The sequence below is a fragment of the Symphalangus syndactylus genome, chromosome 22 (genome assembly GCF_028878055.3).
Source record: "Symphalangus syndactylus isolate Jambi chromosome 22, NHGRI_mSymSyn1-v2.1_pri, whole genome shotgun sequence".
In the NCBI taxonomy this organism is placed as follows: Eukaryota; Metazoa; Chordata; class Mammalia; order Primates; family Hylobatidae; genus Symphalangus; species Symphalangus syndactylus.
Window position 1 is genome coordinate 35,407,376 of NC_072444.2, and position 15,051 is coordinate 35,422,426.

At 66.1% G+C, this 15,051-nt stretch overlaps 1 protein-coding gene across 7 annotated transcripts; it reads left to right on the top strand.

Annotated features, from left to right (window-relative positions):
- The first annotated feature begins 343 nt into the window (after positions 1-343).
- On the top strand, positions 344-14,795 carry ACAP3 (ArfGAP with coiled-coil, ankyrin repeat and PH domains 3). Of its 7 annotated transcripts, XM_055260893.2 has the most exons (24): positions 344-506; positions 4,071-4,128; positions 4,830-4,949; positions 5,136-5,189; positions 6,093-6,151; positions 7,477-7,660; positions 7,967-8,011; positions 8,101-8,196; positions 8,264-8,338; positions 8,787-8,798; positions 9,466-9,578; positions 9,665-9,716; positions 9,973-10,073; positions 10,153-10,264; positions 10,601-10,809; positions 10,901-10,970; positions 11,072-11,166; positions 11,243-11,445; positions 11,627-11,734; positions 12,356-12,454; positions 12,544-12,770; positions 12,973-13,082; positions 13,224-13,334; positions 13,469-14,795. In XM_055260893.2, exons 1-24 carry the CDS (start codon positions 460-462, stop codon positions 13,614-13,616), a joined length of 2,508 nt encoding a protein of 835 aa, XP_055116868.1. In that variant the 5' UTR covers positions 344-459; the 3' UTR covers positions 13,617-14,795. The 7 variants fall into 7 exon arrangements, 5 of the variants coding, with proteins under 5 accessions (XP_055116868.1, XP_063487266.1, XP_055116866.1 ...); XM_063631196.1 differs by lacking the exon at positions 8,787-8,798 and having other exon boundaries at positions 363-506; XM_055260890.2 differs by lacking the exon at positions 344-506 and having other exon boundaries at positions 954-4,128.
- Positions 14,796-15,051: the final 256 nt, after the last annotated feature.

Below are 15,051 nucleotides of genomic sequence, written 5' to 3' on the forward strand. Positions count from 1 at the left end.
GGCCAAGTCCTTCCAGACGTGGTTTTTGCAAACGCCCTGAGTTACGCAACGGCCGCGATGGCTGGAGCGGGCGGAGCCCGCGCCCTCCCTGCGCCCCACGTTTCCACCGACTGTCCCCGAAGTCGGCCATGGCAGGCACCGCCTCACTTCCGGACCGGGGTGGTTCCTGGACGCTGCGAGGGGCGTTTGGCGACGCTCCCCGGCGGTGACAGCGGGCGGCGCGCGCGGGCAGCGGACTTTGGCGACGCTCCCCGGCAGTGACAGCGGGCGGCGCGCGCGGGCGGCTGACTTTGGCGACGCTCCCCGGCGGTGACAGGCGGGGCGGGGCGCGGCGCGGCGGCCTCATTCCGGGGCGGGCGGGCGCCGAGGCGGCGCGGGCGGGACGAGCGGTCCGGGCCGGCGCGGCTGCCGCTCGGCGCCGCGGTCCTCGTGCCAGTGAGCGCCGCGGCCGCCGCAGCCATGACCGTGGAGTTCGAGGAGTGCGTCAAGGACTCCCCGCGCTTCAGGTGCGCCGCCCGGGGCCGCCGGGGTGGGCGCAGGCCGGGGGCGTCGCTGCAGCCTTTGTGCCCGGCGGCGGGGTGGGGAGGTCAGCGCCGGGCCGGGCCGCGGCCGCCGGGGAGGGGCTGGAGGACCGGTCTCGGACAAAGCGGCGGCCCCGCCCCGTCATGCCCCGGGGGGCTGGAACAAAAGACGCTCCCGCCCTGGGCGGCCGCCCCGGGCGGAGGGCGTGCGCGTGGGCAGCCGTGGGCACCTCTGGACCGTCCGCCCCCGCTCTGTGTCTGCACCTCCACTGGGCTGAGTCCCTCCCAGGCCCTGCAGTCCAGCTCTGTCCAGGGTCGTCTGGGTCCGTGGGGGCGTCGGCCCCTGGTCTCTGCCTCCATCCTGTGTCCAGAGCAGCGCGTGGGGGACAGGCAGCTGGAGCCGCGTTTAAGGCCTGGGGTAGGGTGCTTGGAAGCGCGAAGTGGTTGAATGACCCAGGGGCTTGGAGGGGTGGCGGCCGAGAAGAGCGGCGGGGAAGGTCAGGTAGGGGGTAGGGGTTGTGTGCACACCGAGTCTGCGTATTTTCCATCATTCCTGGCGTGCAGGCGTGCACACCTGCGTGAACCACATGTTCACAGACGTGTGCACAAGTGTGCATCGGCCTTGCTTGGTGGACATTTGGCAAACAACAATGGAGGCAAAGAAATCTCTCTGCATCCCCAAGTGCGCACCTGCGTGAGGCCCCCTCCTCTGCACGTGCTCTTGCGGGGTGCGCTCTTGTGAACTCTGCCCCTCTGTGTGCCTCCCTCGGGACACCAGGCCTTGCACAGGACGTATGGATGAGCTGTGCCACGGGGCTGTGCTTGCTTCTGCATGTAGCCTGCTGATGAGTATGCACAAGCGTGTGCACACGCCACCTCTCTGTGTGGGTTCACATACTGTTAGCCATGTCACCAACAGACACATCAGCTTGTGCATGCGTGTTCCACCACTGGGTACACATGCTGATGCGTGCCTGTGCAGTCTCTCCTTGGACACACATGTATGTGTGGTACCAGTGTGTGCAGGCATGTTTGTGCATGAACATGTTTGCACATGTGTGCTTGATCATGTATGTGCGTGTGCACGCGCGCTGGGTCTCTTGGGATCTGCTGGCAAGTCAGCCTGTGTGTGGGGGCACGGGGAGCCTTGGCATCCCTGGAGCCCTCACCAGGAGCCTTGGAGTGGGAGGCTCAGGGCCAGCCAGGAGAGTGGCCCCCGGCCCTGGGCAGAGGAACTGGGGCCATCCTCTGCTCTCCCATCTTCCGTTGCTGACCTGGGAAAAGGGGTTGAATAACTTGGGCACCCTAGGATCCTGCATTGAGGACCCGGGCTGTGGGGAGGCATGGGCATGGCCCCCCTGCTGGGGGCTGGGCCCTGGCTGAAGCACCAACCTTCGCCCTGGCCCCTCCCTCAGAAGCCTAATGGATCCCCTCCTCCACGCAGACGGCCCTGTACTGCCCTCGCCCAGTTGGGTGGGGGTGCTGGAACCCACTCACCTCTGGGCCTTCTCTCTGGTAACCCGCTCTCATGGGAGCTGGTTACAGGAGCCAGTTCTGGGGGCTGTGGGGCTGCAGTAGGTGCCGTAGAGCAGCTGCCCTGGGAAAGTGCCTCGCCCCGTTGGGCATGGACTGGAGTGGGGAGGTGAGAATGGCCTGGCCCAGTGGGTTTTGGGGTTAGGCTGTGATTTAACTGGGGTTCGAGGGGCTCCCCGAGGCTGTCCTGGGGGCGGGCCCTCAGAGTGTAACTTGAGTTTCCTGGCCTACCGCCAGGCTGGGGGACCAGGCAGGGTGGGCGGGAAGATGTGGTCTGTAATGAGGAGCCTGGTTGCCCCAGCCCTGGAGAGGGGGACTCTGCCCGCACCCTCCTGGTCTGAAGAGGGCCTAGTGGCAGCCCGGGTGCAGTGGGCCGGGGGCCAGGGGAGCCTATGGAGGGGAACCGCCTGGCCTCTGTTCAGCGTGCCCCTCCCCTGGGTGGGGCTTCAGACGCTGAGTCACGGCTTTGGTTGGGGGGCAGCCTCACCCTCCTCCCCATCCTCTAAGCTGCTGAGGAACTCCTGGGCTGAGCACAGCAGAGGAGGCCTAGGTCCCTGGGACTGAGGAGGGGAGAGCTGAGGGGTGCCCAGCAGTGGGAGCGGTTCTCGGGGCCTCTGCCAGGGCCCACCCTGTCCCCATGAGCATGTCCGTGAGCTCCTGGGTGCAGCCACCCCCCGTTGCTGGTTCTCCAGGGACACGGGCGCCCCAGACCCGAGGGCAGCAGCTCTGGGTACAGCTGTCTCTGCATCCAGCCCTGCTTAGGGGTGGCTGCAACTCCTGGGGCGTGGCACTCTCTGCTGCCTTCTGGGAGGATGGTCCCTTCTCTGTTCTGGGATCCTCCAGCTGAGGTAGAGGTCAGGGTCCAGGGGCTGCGGGCTGGGTGCTGGCGGTCATCGGACACCACAGCGAGATTCCCTCCATCGCCCCCTGCTTTGGGATTCAGGGTCCTCTTAGCCTCTTGGGAACAGGTGAGGGCTGCTCAGAGAGGACCTAGCGCCCTGCTGGGGTGGCTGGGACCCTTCAAGGCCCCTGGCTGGGGCAGCCTGGTGCCTGCGGCTCCAGCTCCTAATTGACGTGCCCCATGTAAACCGCAGGCCCCTCCCCCGAGGCCTGTGACACCCCTCAGGGTAGCAAGGTATGAGGGACTGTAGGCCCCGATGGCCTCTGCTCCTGGACCCCTGCCCTAGACCTGTCCCTGGAGTCCTGGCCCCAGCCCGGGCCCTGTGGTGCCCAATCCCCAGGAGGCCAGATGGCCTGGACAGCCAATGAGCCAATTGTGCGGAGTGCGGGGCTGCCGGGATCCTGGCCCTGTTTCCCTGTTTCCTGCTCCCGGAGGGGATGGTCACGTGCCCGATCCATCTGCCTCCTGTCTTCCGGGGATTCTCCCGCTGAGGCTTCTCTGGTGATGTCATGCCTTAACTCTTCTCTCCCCAGGCAGCCCCACTGTCAGGCTGTCCTGGTGGGAGTGGGCTCTGAGGAGGACGGCCTACCCGTCTTTCCAGCGGACCGTGCCTCTTGCAGCTGTGAGGCTGGGGGAGCCGGAGGCCTCTCTCCCCAGCTGGTCTGGGTCCTCCTGGTGCTGCCAGGACGAGAGCAGCCGCCCTACTGCCCCCACCCTGTCCCACAGTGCATGGGCGCCAGACCTGGGTGGGCTGCAGTAGTGCAGAGGGGTGAGGGGAGGCGCCGCAGGGTTGAGGGGCTCCAGATGGGTCCAGGGTCGACTGAACTCCTAGAGGAGAGGCAGGTGAGGCTGGCTCAGCCCTTGGTGGGCACCGTCCCTGAGGGACTCCCAGCGGCTGGCTGTCCTGGGAGAGGCTGGTCCAATCTTCTTCCCCAAGGGCACAGGAGCCGGCGTCACAGCCGATTCTGCCTCTCCCTGCCTGGGGTTGGGGGGCACGGGGGGAAGTGCACTGAACCTGGTCCCAGTCCTGCCCCCGTAGGGAGGTGCAAGGGGAGGCGAAGCCCCGAGGGAGCCGAGGCTGCAGGTGACCCCAGCCAGCCCCATTCTTGCTTTAGGGCGACCATTGACGAGGTGGAGACGGACGTGGTGGAGATTGAGGCCAAACTGGACAAGGTGAAGGACGGGCCTGGAGCGCCCTGTGCCCGGCCAGGCTTGGGATGGCCACATGGCCGGCCACGCCCTCTGGGCCTTACTAAGCCACTTACACCCCCCATATGCAGAGCACGAGTGTGGTGCTCCAGGTCCTGGCCCCTGTGTCTTAGCATGTGTGTTCCAGGGTGTACATGTCACATGCACACATGTGGCTGGCCCTGAGTCTCGTCCCATCTGGGAGGGGCTGGGCCGTGGTGAGTCCCCAACCCACAGTGGCTGCCCATCCCCTCTGCTGGGCTGGTGACATGGGGACAGCTGCTGGGCTGGTGACACAGGGACAGCTGCTGTGTGGGCCGAGCCTTGGTGTGGCTGGGGCTGGCGCTGAGAAAGGGGAGGGGGCAACAGGCCGTGGAACTGGGAGTGGGGAGCTGCGTCCATGAGCCCCACGTAGGCTGGTCCTGCTGGCCCTGGGTCCCCTGCCTGGCTCCTGGTCCCTCCCCGCCGAGCGAGGCCATGGCGGCCCCACCCTCCCCTCCCAGACCGGCCTCCAAGCCCCAGGCAGGCCCAGGCGCGAGGAAGCTGCACCAGAGCACTGAATCCTGGGTGCCAACGCCCTGAGTGGAACCTACCCTGGGAGCTCTTCCCGTCCCTGAGTGGCCGTGTGTGGTGGCGAGTGCAGGTGCCAGTGCCCACCATGCTCACCACGCCCCGCCGGCCCACAGCTGGTGAAGCTGTGCAGTGGCATGGTGGAAGCCGGTAAGGCCTACGTCAGCACCAGCAGGCTGTTCGTGAGCGGCGTCCGCGACCTGTCCCAGCAGTGCCAGGGCGACACCGTCATCTCGGTGAGGGGCCAACTGACCTCTGACCTCAAGGTGGGGTTGGGGGAGAGGCCGAGGGAGGCAGCCCCTTGAGGGCGTCCAGGCCAGGAGCAGGCGGGTGTCTGCACCGCCCGGGGGCTCAGAGGGCGTGGCTGGGTGACCTGGGCCCAGATTTGCCGTCTCAGCACAGGTCCCCATCTGCTCCTCCAGGAATGTCTGCAGAGGTTCGCTGACAGCCTACAGGAGGTGGTGAACTACCACATGGTGAGCCCGGCCTCCCTGCCACCTGTGGGCCGCCCGCAGCCTGGAACCGAGCTATGCTGGCTCACCTGAAGGCCGGCATGGTGTGGGGGGGGCACGTTTCTGCTCCTCTAGTCTGCGGGGGGGGCATCCCACATCTTCAAGTCAGTGGGGGGTTGGGGGACAGCCCTGGGGGCTCTGCCGTGTCCCAGGCAAGGGCCACACTAGATCTTGGGGGGAGAGGTGGTTTATTCAGGGTTCCCCCAACTGGGCAGGGCTATTGTCCCAGGCTGGCCTGGCTGCTATTTGGGTCTGGGTGGCCCCGGGGGGCCCTGGCACTGACGTGGATGGACACATAGGACAGGCACCCATGAGATGTGGGGCTGCAGCCTGGGAACCTGAGCCGCAGACTGAACAGGGGAGGTCTTGAAGTAGACAAGGCAGGACGGCTCAGCCGTCCCTTTGCTCCTGGTTGTGCCCGGTCCTTCTCTACTTTGGGTTCTGATTCAGAGCCCAGGCTCCAGTTCCCCAGGCCCAGCCCCTGGGTGCTCCCGGCTCTGGCCGAGTGCTCCCTGCTGCAGGGATGGGCATCCCAGGGTGGCCGTCCAGGGCCAGGAGGCAGTGGGGCTCAGGCTCAGGCTGTGCCCTCGGTGCCCGCCTGATGAGGGGACCATCCGAGGCAGCCTGGCCTCTGCACTCATCAAGGGCCAGGTGGGACAGAGAGGCAGGGGTGACAGCCGCCGCCTCTGGGTGCCAACTCAGGCCTGGGGGCTGCTCCCTTGACTCCCTTGAGGCCAGCCCTGCAGGGTGGGACCCACCCCTGTGTCTGGGCCTGGGGGCAGTGCCCTCTGCTGGTGAGGATGGGGCCTTCCATCGGGGGCTCTTTCGGGACAGACCCCAAGGATCTCTGCCCGCCTCTGCCCCCAGATCCTGTTTGACCAGGCCCAGAGGTCTGTGCGGCAGCAGCTCCAGAACTTTGTCAAAGAGTGAGTGGCTCCCAGGGCTGGGGGAAGAACACTGAGGCCACGCTCCCTCCCTTGGAGGGGAAGGGGGTCTGGGGCAGAGCAGGGGCACCTTGGCCCCAGGCCTCCAGGCCGTGCAGCGGCTCCACAAGGCAGAAGGCTCGGAGGCAGACAGCCGGGTGGAGTGCGGGGGTTCCACACCCTGCATGTGTGGGTGGGGTGTCCAGCCCCCGCAGTGGAGAGGTCCAGTCCACGTTGGGTTTGCGGGTCTGGAGTCCGGGGCATGGCTGGGGTCTGGGCTGGACAGATCCTGAGAGTGAGGTGGGGAGGGGCTGGGAGGCCTGGAGCAGATGGGAGGGGTCAGCAGGGGTTCGGGCAGACCTGGGATAGGCTGGTGAGGAAGGAGGCTGTGCCCAGGAGCAAAGGAAGGGCCTGGAGTGGAGGGGTGTGGGGCTGGGCATGGTGGCTCACACCTGTAATCCCAGTGTTTGGGAGGACAAGGCCAGAGGATGCCAGGAGTTTGAGACCAGCCTGGGCAACGTAATGAGACCTCCATCTCTACAAAAAAAAAAAAAAAGTTATATATATATATATATATATATATATATATATATATGTATTAGAGAGGCATGGTGGCACCTGCCTGTGGTCCCAGCTACTCAAGAGGATGAGGTGGGAGGATCAGCTGAGCCCAGGAAGTGGAGGCAGCAGTGAGCCATGATGGTGCTACTGCACTCCAGCCTGGGTGACAGAGAGAGATTCCATTTAAAAAAAAAAAAAAAAATCCCAAGAACCAAAAATAAGCCTTATATGGTGGCACGCACCTGTAGCCTCAGCTACTTGGGAGGCCAAGGTGGGAGAATTGTTTGAGCCTGGGAGGTGGAGGCTGCAGTGAGCCATGACTGTGCCACTGCACTCCAGCCTCCAGCCTGGGCAACAGAGAGAGACCCTGTCTCAAACAAACAAAACCAGGCCAGGCGCAGTGGCTCATGCCTGTGATCCCAGCACTTTGGGAGACCGAGGCGGGTGGATCACCTGAGGTCAGGAGTTCGAGACCAGCCTGACCAACCTGGAGAAACCCCATCTCTACTAAAAATACAAAATTAGTCAGGCCTGGTGGCACATGCCTGTAATCCCAGCTGCTAGGGAAGCTGAGGCAGGAGAATCACTTGAACTCTCGAGGCAGCAGTTGTGATGAGCCGAGACAGCACCATTGCACTCCAGCCTGGGTGACGAAGGCAAAACTCCGTCTCAAAAAACAAAAAACGCACAAACAACGATGTGGGAGACTCCAGGATTCAGCAGGTGCTCTCCCTGACCTCTCACCCCACCTGGCACTTGGCCTCCAGGGATGTGCGGAAGTTCAAGGAGACAAAGAAACAGTTTGACAAGGTGCGGGAAGACCTGGAGCTGTCCCTGGTGAGGAACGCCCAGGCCCCAAGGCACCGGCCCCACGAGGTGGAGGAAGCCACGGGGGCCCTCACCCTCACCAGGAAGTGCTTCCGCCACCTGGCACTGGACTATGTGCTCCAGGTCAGCCCCGGAAATGGGGTGGGGGGCGGGGACCAGCTGTAGCAAATGGAGGCCTCAAAGGCCTTGTACAGAACTGGAGGGATTTTGAGCAGGAGTGACGATTCTTGCTTTGCCCATGGGTGGGACCTCCAGACATGGGGAAGCACTCCAGGACCATGGGAGGACGAGGCTGGCCCAGTGCTGGGAGCTGAAGACGACCTGGGGGTCTCAGGGAACCACAAGCAGCTCAGGTGGACTCTATGGCAGGTGCAGGGCTTGGGGCTGCCTCAGCCTCCAGGGCTCACCTGTGGGCTCCCCCTCTGGCAGATCAATGTCCTGCAGGCCAAGAAGAAGTTTGAGATCCTGGACTCTGTGAGTGCGTGGGGGCTGCCCCTGAGCACAGGCTGCATGGCGGGGGCTGGACCGGGTGTGCTCGGGCCTCACCTGTGCTGCCCCTGCAGATGCTGTCCTTCATGCACGCACAGTCCAGCTTCTTCCAGCAGGGCTACAGCCTCCTGCACCAGCTGGACCCGTACATGAAGAAGCTGGCGGCCGAGGTGAGCCTTTGGGAGGGGTGGGGCTGGGCCAGGCCTCTGTGGCCTTCCCTAATGCCACCCCCAACAGCTGGACCAGCTGGTGATCGACTCTGCAGTGGAAAAGCGTGAGATGGAGCGAAAGCACGCCGCCATCCAGCAGCGGGTGAGGCCGCGCAGCCGGCTCCCTGCACACTGGGCGCCTGGGAGGCCCCTGCGTCCTCACCCCATGCCCAGCACATCCTCCCCGCCCCTTCCTCCTGCCTGTCCCCCACCTGCCCTGCCCACACCCTCTCTAGGGGACCAAGGCTGTTCCCTTTGATGTGTGCAGTGGAGGGGCACGTGTGGGTGGGGCCGCTGCTGGGATCTCCTTTTGAGGCCGTGGTCACCTCTGTGGCCTCAGTCACTGGCTCCTTGCGGGGCCTTTGCTTGCCTGTGGGACAACAGCCCCGGCCACCACCCAGGGCAGAGGTTGGCTACAGGCAGGAGTGGCTGTTTTGGGATAGGGGAGAGCCCCCCAGGAGTTGGGGACGGGTCCGCCAGTCACTAGGAGTTGGGGGCAGCCGTCACTCACTGGCTCTCTCCCCCTACCCCCTCCTGCTCCGGCCCTTCAGACGCTGCTGCAGGTAAGTGAGCACGGGCCCTGGGCGGGTCGTGGGTCGGGGGAGACCAGGTGGGGCAGTGCATTTCCCTCCTCTACCCCGAGGGCACTTCAGCACCAAGGACACCTCCCACCAGTCTCAGGGCTCTTGCTGCTACTGAGGCTGTGAGAGGGGCTGGCTCCGGCCAGACCCACACATCCTCTGTGGGAGTGATGGCAGCTGTCCCTTCCCATCCCATGTGGCCTGGGGAGCAGGTGGCCGCCACTCCCCTCTGCTGCCCTGGCCTGCCAGACGGCGGGACACACAGGGCCCTCAGTGACTCCCAGGCCTCCTGAATGGGGCTCTGTCCGCCCAGCTGGCCACATGAATGGGGCACTCAGGATGCAGAGGGTGGGGGGGCAGCTTCCTTCCTGATCGTAGCCTGCTTGTCCCTGCAGGGCTGGGGCGGGGCTGGCACTCTGGGGCCCCCAGCTGTGAACGTGAGGGGTCTGCCCCACGGGTTGCAGGGCTGGGGGCCTTGCTCAGGTCAAGAAGTGGCTGTGGTGAACAGAGGGTCTCTCGTCTGAGCGTGTGGCCCATGGGCAGTGTGGCAGCCTCAAACAAGGACCTCACCCCAGCCTGTGCTCCGGGAAAGCATAGAGGGTAGCAGGGCCCTGGGGCGGGTGATCAGGGGCAGGTTCCATCCCCCCAGGACTTCTCCTATGATGAGTCCAAAGTGGAGTTTGACGTGGACGCGCCCAGTGGGGTGGTGATGGAGGGCTACCTCTTCAAGAGGGCCAGCAACGCTTTCAAGACATGGAACCGGTGAGGGGCCTTCCTTAGGCGGGGGCAGGGGTCACAGCGGCCCTGGGATGGGCTGCCTGAATCCCCGCATCCCCCCACCCACCTAGGCGCTGGTTCTCCATTCAGAACAGCCAGCTGGTCTACCAGAAGAAGCTCAAGGTGTGCCCTGGGGCTGGGGCTGGGGCCCTGATGCCTGGACGCCCCACCTGGGCCACGGGGCAGACTGGTCAGTTGGGGTTGGCACAGGGCTGGGGCACGAGTGGACGCCGGAGCCCCAACAGTCAGGGAGCAGAGAGCTGGACACCGGGCTTGGGGCTCAGGCAGTCGGCCTCCGGGTCTCCAAGGTGAAGCAGGAAATGGAAGGTCGGGGCCGGGTGGCGGCTGAGGGCAGGGGCCACAGTGGTGCCGCCCACAGGATGCCCTCACCGTGGTGGTGGACGACCTCCGCCTGTGCTCTGTGAAGCCGTGTGAGGACATCGAGCGGAGGTTCTGCTTCGAGGTGCTGTCACCCACCAAGTGAGGAGGCCCAGCCCAGGGTGGGGCGGGGGGCGTGCCTGCCCACCGGAGCTGACGCCCGCCTCTCCACTGCCTGCAGGAGCTGCATGCTGCAGGCCGACTCCGAGAAGCTGCGGCAGGCCTGGGTCCAGGCTGTGCAGGCCAGCATCGCCTCCGCCTACCGCGAGAGCCCCGACAGCTGCTATAGTGAGGTGTGGCCCTTGGTGCCCCTGCCCCACGCCCGTGCACACACCTACGTGCCACCTGGGATGGCCCCGCCCCACGCCCGTGCACACGCCTGTGTGTAGCTCCTGCAAGCTGGGCGTGTGCTGCGTGTGCACTGGCATGCTGGCCTGTGCAGTGTGGATGTGCATGTGTGTGCAGGTAGCATCTGCCCACATGAGGGTGTGCACGTATACCTGCTTGTGCAGGTGTGTGCTCGAGGGGCCCTGGCCTGCACTGACACTTCTGGCTGGGGAGGAGGGGACCTGCTGGGGAATCCATGCTGGAGCCTCTGCGGGACCAAGCAGCTCTATCCCATCCCCCAGAGGCTGGACCGCACAGCATCCCCGTCGACGAGCAGCATCGACTCTGCCACCGACCCTCGGGAGCGTGGCGTGAAGGGCGAGAGTGTGTTGCAGCGTGTGCAGAGTGTGGCCGGCAACAGCCAGTGCGGCGACTGCGGCCAGCCAGACCCCCGCTGGGCCAGCATCAACCTGGGCGTGCTGCTCTGCATCGAGTGCTCGGGCATCCACAGGTGGGCCCCTGAGGGCTGGGCCGGGGATGGGGGTTGGGCTGGAGCTGGGGGCCTTGCCTCACCCGGACTCACCCCGACCTCTCCCCTCCAGGAGCCTGGGTGTCCACTGCTCCAAGGTCCGGTCCCTGACACTGGACTCGTGGGAGCCAGAGCTGCTAAAGGTGCGTGTGGGACTCCTGGAGGCCATGGGACCCCCTTTGTGGGGGCGGGAGCTGGGGTCTGCAGGTTTGCACTGATGTCTGCTCGCCCTGTCTCCCGCTAGCTGATGTGTGAGCTTGGAAACAGCACTGTAAATCAGATCTATGAGGCCCGGTGTGAGGGTCCAGGCAGCAGGAAACCCACAGCCAGCAGCTCCCGGTGAGGTGGGGTACAGTCTGGATCAGTCAGGGACCCCCAGCCTGGGGGCGCAGCCTCATGTTCACCCCTGGTCCAGGCAGGACAAGGAGGCCTGGATCAAGGACAAATACGTGGAAAAGAAATTTCTGCGGAAGGCGCCCATGGCACCAGCCCTGGAGGCCCCAAGACGCTGGAGGGCGCAGAAGTGCCCCCGGCCCCACAGCTCTCCCCGCGCCCCCACTGCCCGCCGCAAGGCCCGGCTTGAGCCCGTTCTGCCCTGTGTGGCCGCGCTGTCCTCAGGTGGGAGGCCATGCCCCGGCAGGGCTGGGAGGGGCTTGCCTTGGTCGGGGATGGACTCCGTCAAGGGGCTGGTGGCAGGGCTCGGGGGACACCTCAGGCTCCGCAGACTCCCAGCGTGACCTGGGGTTCCCCGCCCCACCCCGGGCCTGTTCCCCACTCTGAACACGCACTGCCCCTGCAGTGGGCACCCTGGACCGTAAGTTCCGCCGAGACTCCCTCTTCTGCCCCGACGAGCTGGACTCGCTCTTCTCCTACTTCGACGCAGGGGCCGCGGGGGCTGGCCCTCGCAGTAAGTGTGGGGTGGTCTCAGCCAGGTGGCAGGGCAGGGCCAAGGAGGCTGGCCTGGAGGGTGCCTGAGTGTGGATGGCCCTTGCCAGGGAATGGAGCAGCATCTGGAGGGGCGGGGGCCTCCTGGCCACAGAGCTGGAGGCCAAGGCCCTGACTGTCAGGGGTGAGCTGTGCAAATGTGTGTGTGGGCTGTGTGCACCCGGGTGTGTGCACACAGCGGGTGGCCTGGGGTGGGGCAGCAGAGGGCGCTGCCAGCCGGCCCTCGGCCTGGGGCCCTTCTGGGGCCATGCTGCCCGTGGGGTGGAGACGTTTCAGCCTGGGCCAGCCACAGACGGGGCTGGGGGGCCCACTGCGGGGGATGCTGGGTAAGGTGGCGAGTGGGAGGGAAGGGCTTCCCAGTGGGCCTGGGCTTTAGGGGGCTACCCCTGGCACCTTTGAGCTGTTATTTGGTTTTCTCTCCTTTGCTCCTAGCCTGCGGCTGGCTCCCCCTGGCCCTGGGTGGGAGCTGGTCCTGTCCCTAGTGGTGGCCCTGGAGGGTGGGTGGGGTTCCAGCCTTGCCCCAGGGCTCTGGACAGAGTCTGGGCCTCCCACCCTCAGGACCCCCTTCCCTGCGGACCTGCAGGTCTGAGTAGCGACAGTGGCCTTGGGGGCAGCTCGGATGGCAGCTCAGACGTCCTGGTTTTCGGCTCGGGTTCTGTGGTGGACAGCGTCACTGAGGAGGGTGGGTGGCGCCTTGCCCTCGCCCGAAGCCCCTGCCCAGTCCCTGGGCAGCCCCGGGGGTCGCTTTCCCTGACGGCCCTCTCCCCACAGAGGGTGCGGAGTCGGAGGAGTCCAGCGGTGAGGCAGACGGGGACGCTGAGGCCGAGGCCTGGGGCCTGGCGGACGTGCGCGAGCTGCACCCGGGGCTCTTGGCGCACCGCGCAGCGCGTGCCCGCGACCTTCCTGCGCTGGCGGCGGCGCTGGCCCACGGGGCCGAGGTCAACTGGGCAGACGCGGAGGATGAGGGCAAGACGCCGCTGGTGCAGGCTGTGCTAGGGGTGAGCGAGCCACGGGGGCTGCGCGCAGGACACAGGTGCACACTCGCGTTTGCATCTTCTGTGGTCCCCACGCAAGGGCCGCCTGTCCGCTGTCGGGACCAAGTTCGGTCCCAGCTGGGGGCGCCCAAGGCCGGGGTCAGAGTGCAGAGGCGCTGAGAGGGGCCGGTACCGCGGCTCCGTCTGAGTTGCCCCGGCTCCCCAGGGCTCCTTGATCGTATGTGAATTCCTGCTGCAAAACGGAGCGGACGTGAACCAAAGAGACAGCCACGGCCGGGCGCCCCTGCACCACGCCACGCTGCTGGGCCGCACCGGGTGAGGCGCGCAACCCACACCCCGCCCCGCTCCCCGACCACGCCTACCCCGGCCCAGCCACGCCCCGCGACCACACTCGCCCCGCCCTTCCTGACCAAGCCCCGAAGGGCCCCGACGCGCTCCTCCGCCCTCGCCCCTCAGCCAGGTTTGCCTGTTCCTGAAGCGGGGCGCGGACCAGCACGCCCTGGACCAAGAGCAGCGGGACCCGTTGGCCATCGCAGTGCAGGCGGCCAACGCTGACATCGTGACACTGTGAGCGCGGCTAGGCCCTCGGGGCTGGGCGGGGCCTCCACGGCAGGGGCGGGGCCTCCACGGCAGGGGCGGGGTCTCCAGGGCAGGGGCGGGGCCTCCAGGGCAGGGGTGTCTCACGCTGTGCCTCCCCGTAGGCTCCGTCTGGCGCGCATGGCGGAGGAGATGCGCGAGGCCGAGGCTGCCCCGGGTCCCCCTGGCGCCCTGGCGGGCAGCAGCCCCACGGAGCTCCAGTTCCGCAGGTGCATCCAGGAGTTCATCAGCCTCCACCTGGAAGAGAGCTAGGGCCGGGCAGGCCGGGCAGCTGCCACCCCGCCCGGCCCGATGCCCCGCATGCTCCGAAGTTCCTGGCGCCCACCCGGCTGCGGCCCTGCCTGTGACCCGCGGGTCGATGCCCAGCAGCCCCAGTGCCGGGGTGCCGCGGCCCCGCTCGCCCAGGAGGAGAGCGAGGGCCCCGCACTGAGTCTCTTGAAGCCTCACGTTTCCCTGGGGGGATGCTGCATCGTCGGGTGCCCCTTGCCCCACCTGGGGAACCTCTGTCTTCAGGTCACCCCTTTTCAGGGGCCTGGGTTGCTCATGTCACAAGCCACTCTCAAGGCCCGTGTCACCTGTATCCCTCTGTCCTCAGGGCCTGTGTTACTTTGTGCCCCACTTCTGCCCAGAACACTGACCTGTTAGCTGGGTCCCTCCTGCACACCCCAGAGCCTCCTCCCAGGGCAGAAAGGGTGGCCCATCCAGGGAACCAACGAGTACCTCACTTAGTGACCCCAGCATCCAGGCTGGCGTCGCGGGTGCTGGGCGGGAGGGGCTCTGGCCTGGGTCCTCAGCCCTGGCTGGACGCGGGCGTCCCAAGGCCACGTGGCTGGCCACGAAGGTCCCCGTGCCAGACAGCCCCAGCCGCGTCCTGGCCTCTTCCGGAGGCACCTTCTCCCGGTACTCGGCCCAGAGCCTGCGCATAAAGCCACTTTGCCACTTTGCAGCCCGCATCTCATGTTCTTTGTAGTGGACCGAGTGGGTTTGCTATAGGCCTTGTCTGACTTTGTCTTGCGTCTTTTCTCTGTGGACTCTTGAGGACGCCTGAGCCCCAGCCCTGCCGCTGACCAGCCTCCCCCTTGGGTCCAGGGGTCCCTTGGCTCATATTGCAGGGCCTGCCAATGCCTTCACGCACCCCTTCCCCAAAGGCGCCCAGTAGGGAGGCGGGGCCTCCCCAACTTGGCGCAGGTCAGGCTAAGGCCAGTCGGCTGGTCACTATGCAATGCTGCCCTGGGGAGGCTCCCTGAGGGCACAGTGGGCGCTGGACCCGGCCCCCCAACTGTCTTGCCTGCTGCCTGTGACCCTGAAGAACAGAATTGATTCTTGCCCCTCTCCCTGTGTGAGCTTGGCCCCGCCTCCTGCCCCAGCCCCTTGCTGGCGGGTCTTACCGCCCCACCCACCCCTCGCTTTGAATAAACCGCTTGCGCCCACCGCCTGCTCCTGGGCTCCCGTGCCTCGCTCTGCTCTGTCTCCGGGGAGTGTCTGTGTCCCCGCCCTCCCCGAGGGGCATCCCGGAGCCGGGTAGCACTCGAGTCAGACTCCAACAGGCTGCAAGGGGCCTGATGGGGGCCTGGGGCTTGTTTGACAAAATCTGGCTCCTGACATCCCGGCCCCCATTGTCTCGCTCTTCCACCCTTCTGTGTCCTAGATTGAGTCCCCTGGTGGGAAGAGGGGTGGATGCGAACCG

Excerpts from the sequence above, each read along its gene's own strand:
- ACAP3 (XM_055260890.2), top strand. The coding sequence starts at position 3,304 with ATGGCCTGGACAGCCAATGAGCCAATTGTGCGGAGTGCGGGGCTGCCG. Across the intron at positions 7,661-7,966 it reads CACTGGACTATGTGCTCCAG|ATCAATGTCCTGCAGGCCAA; the intron begins GTCAGCCCCGGA and ends CCCCTCTGGCAG. Across the intron at positions 9,579-9,664 it reads GCTTTCAAGACATGGAACCG|GCGCTGGTTCTCCATTCAGA; the intron begins GTGAGGGGCCTT and ends CCACCCACCTAG.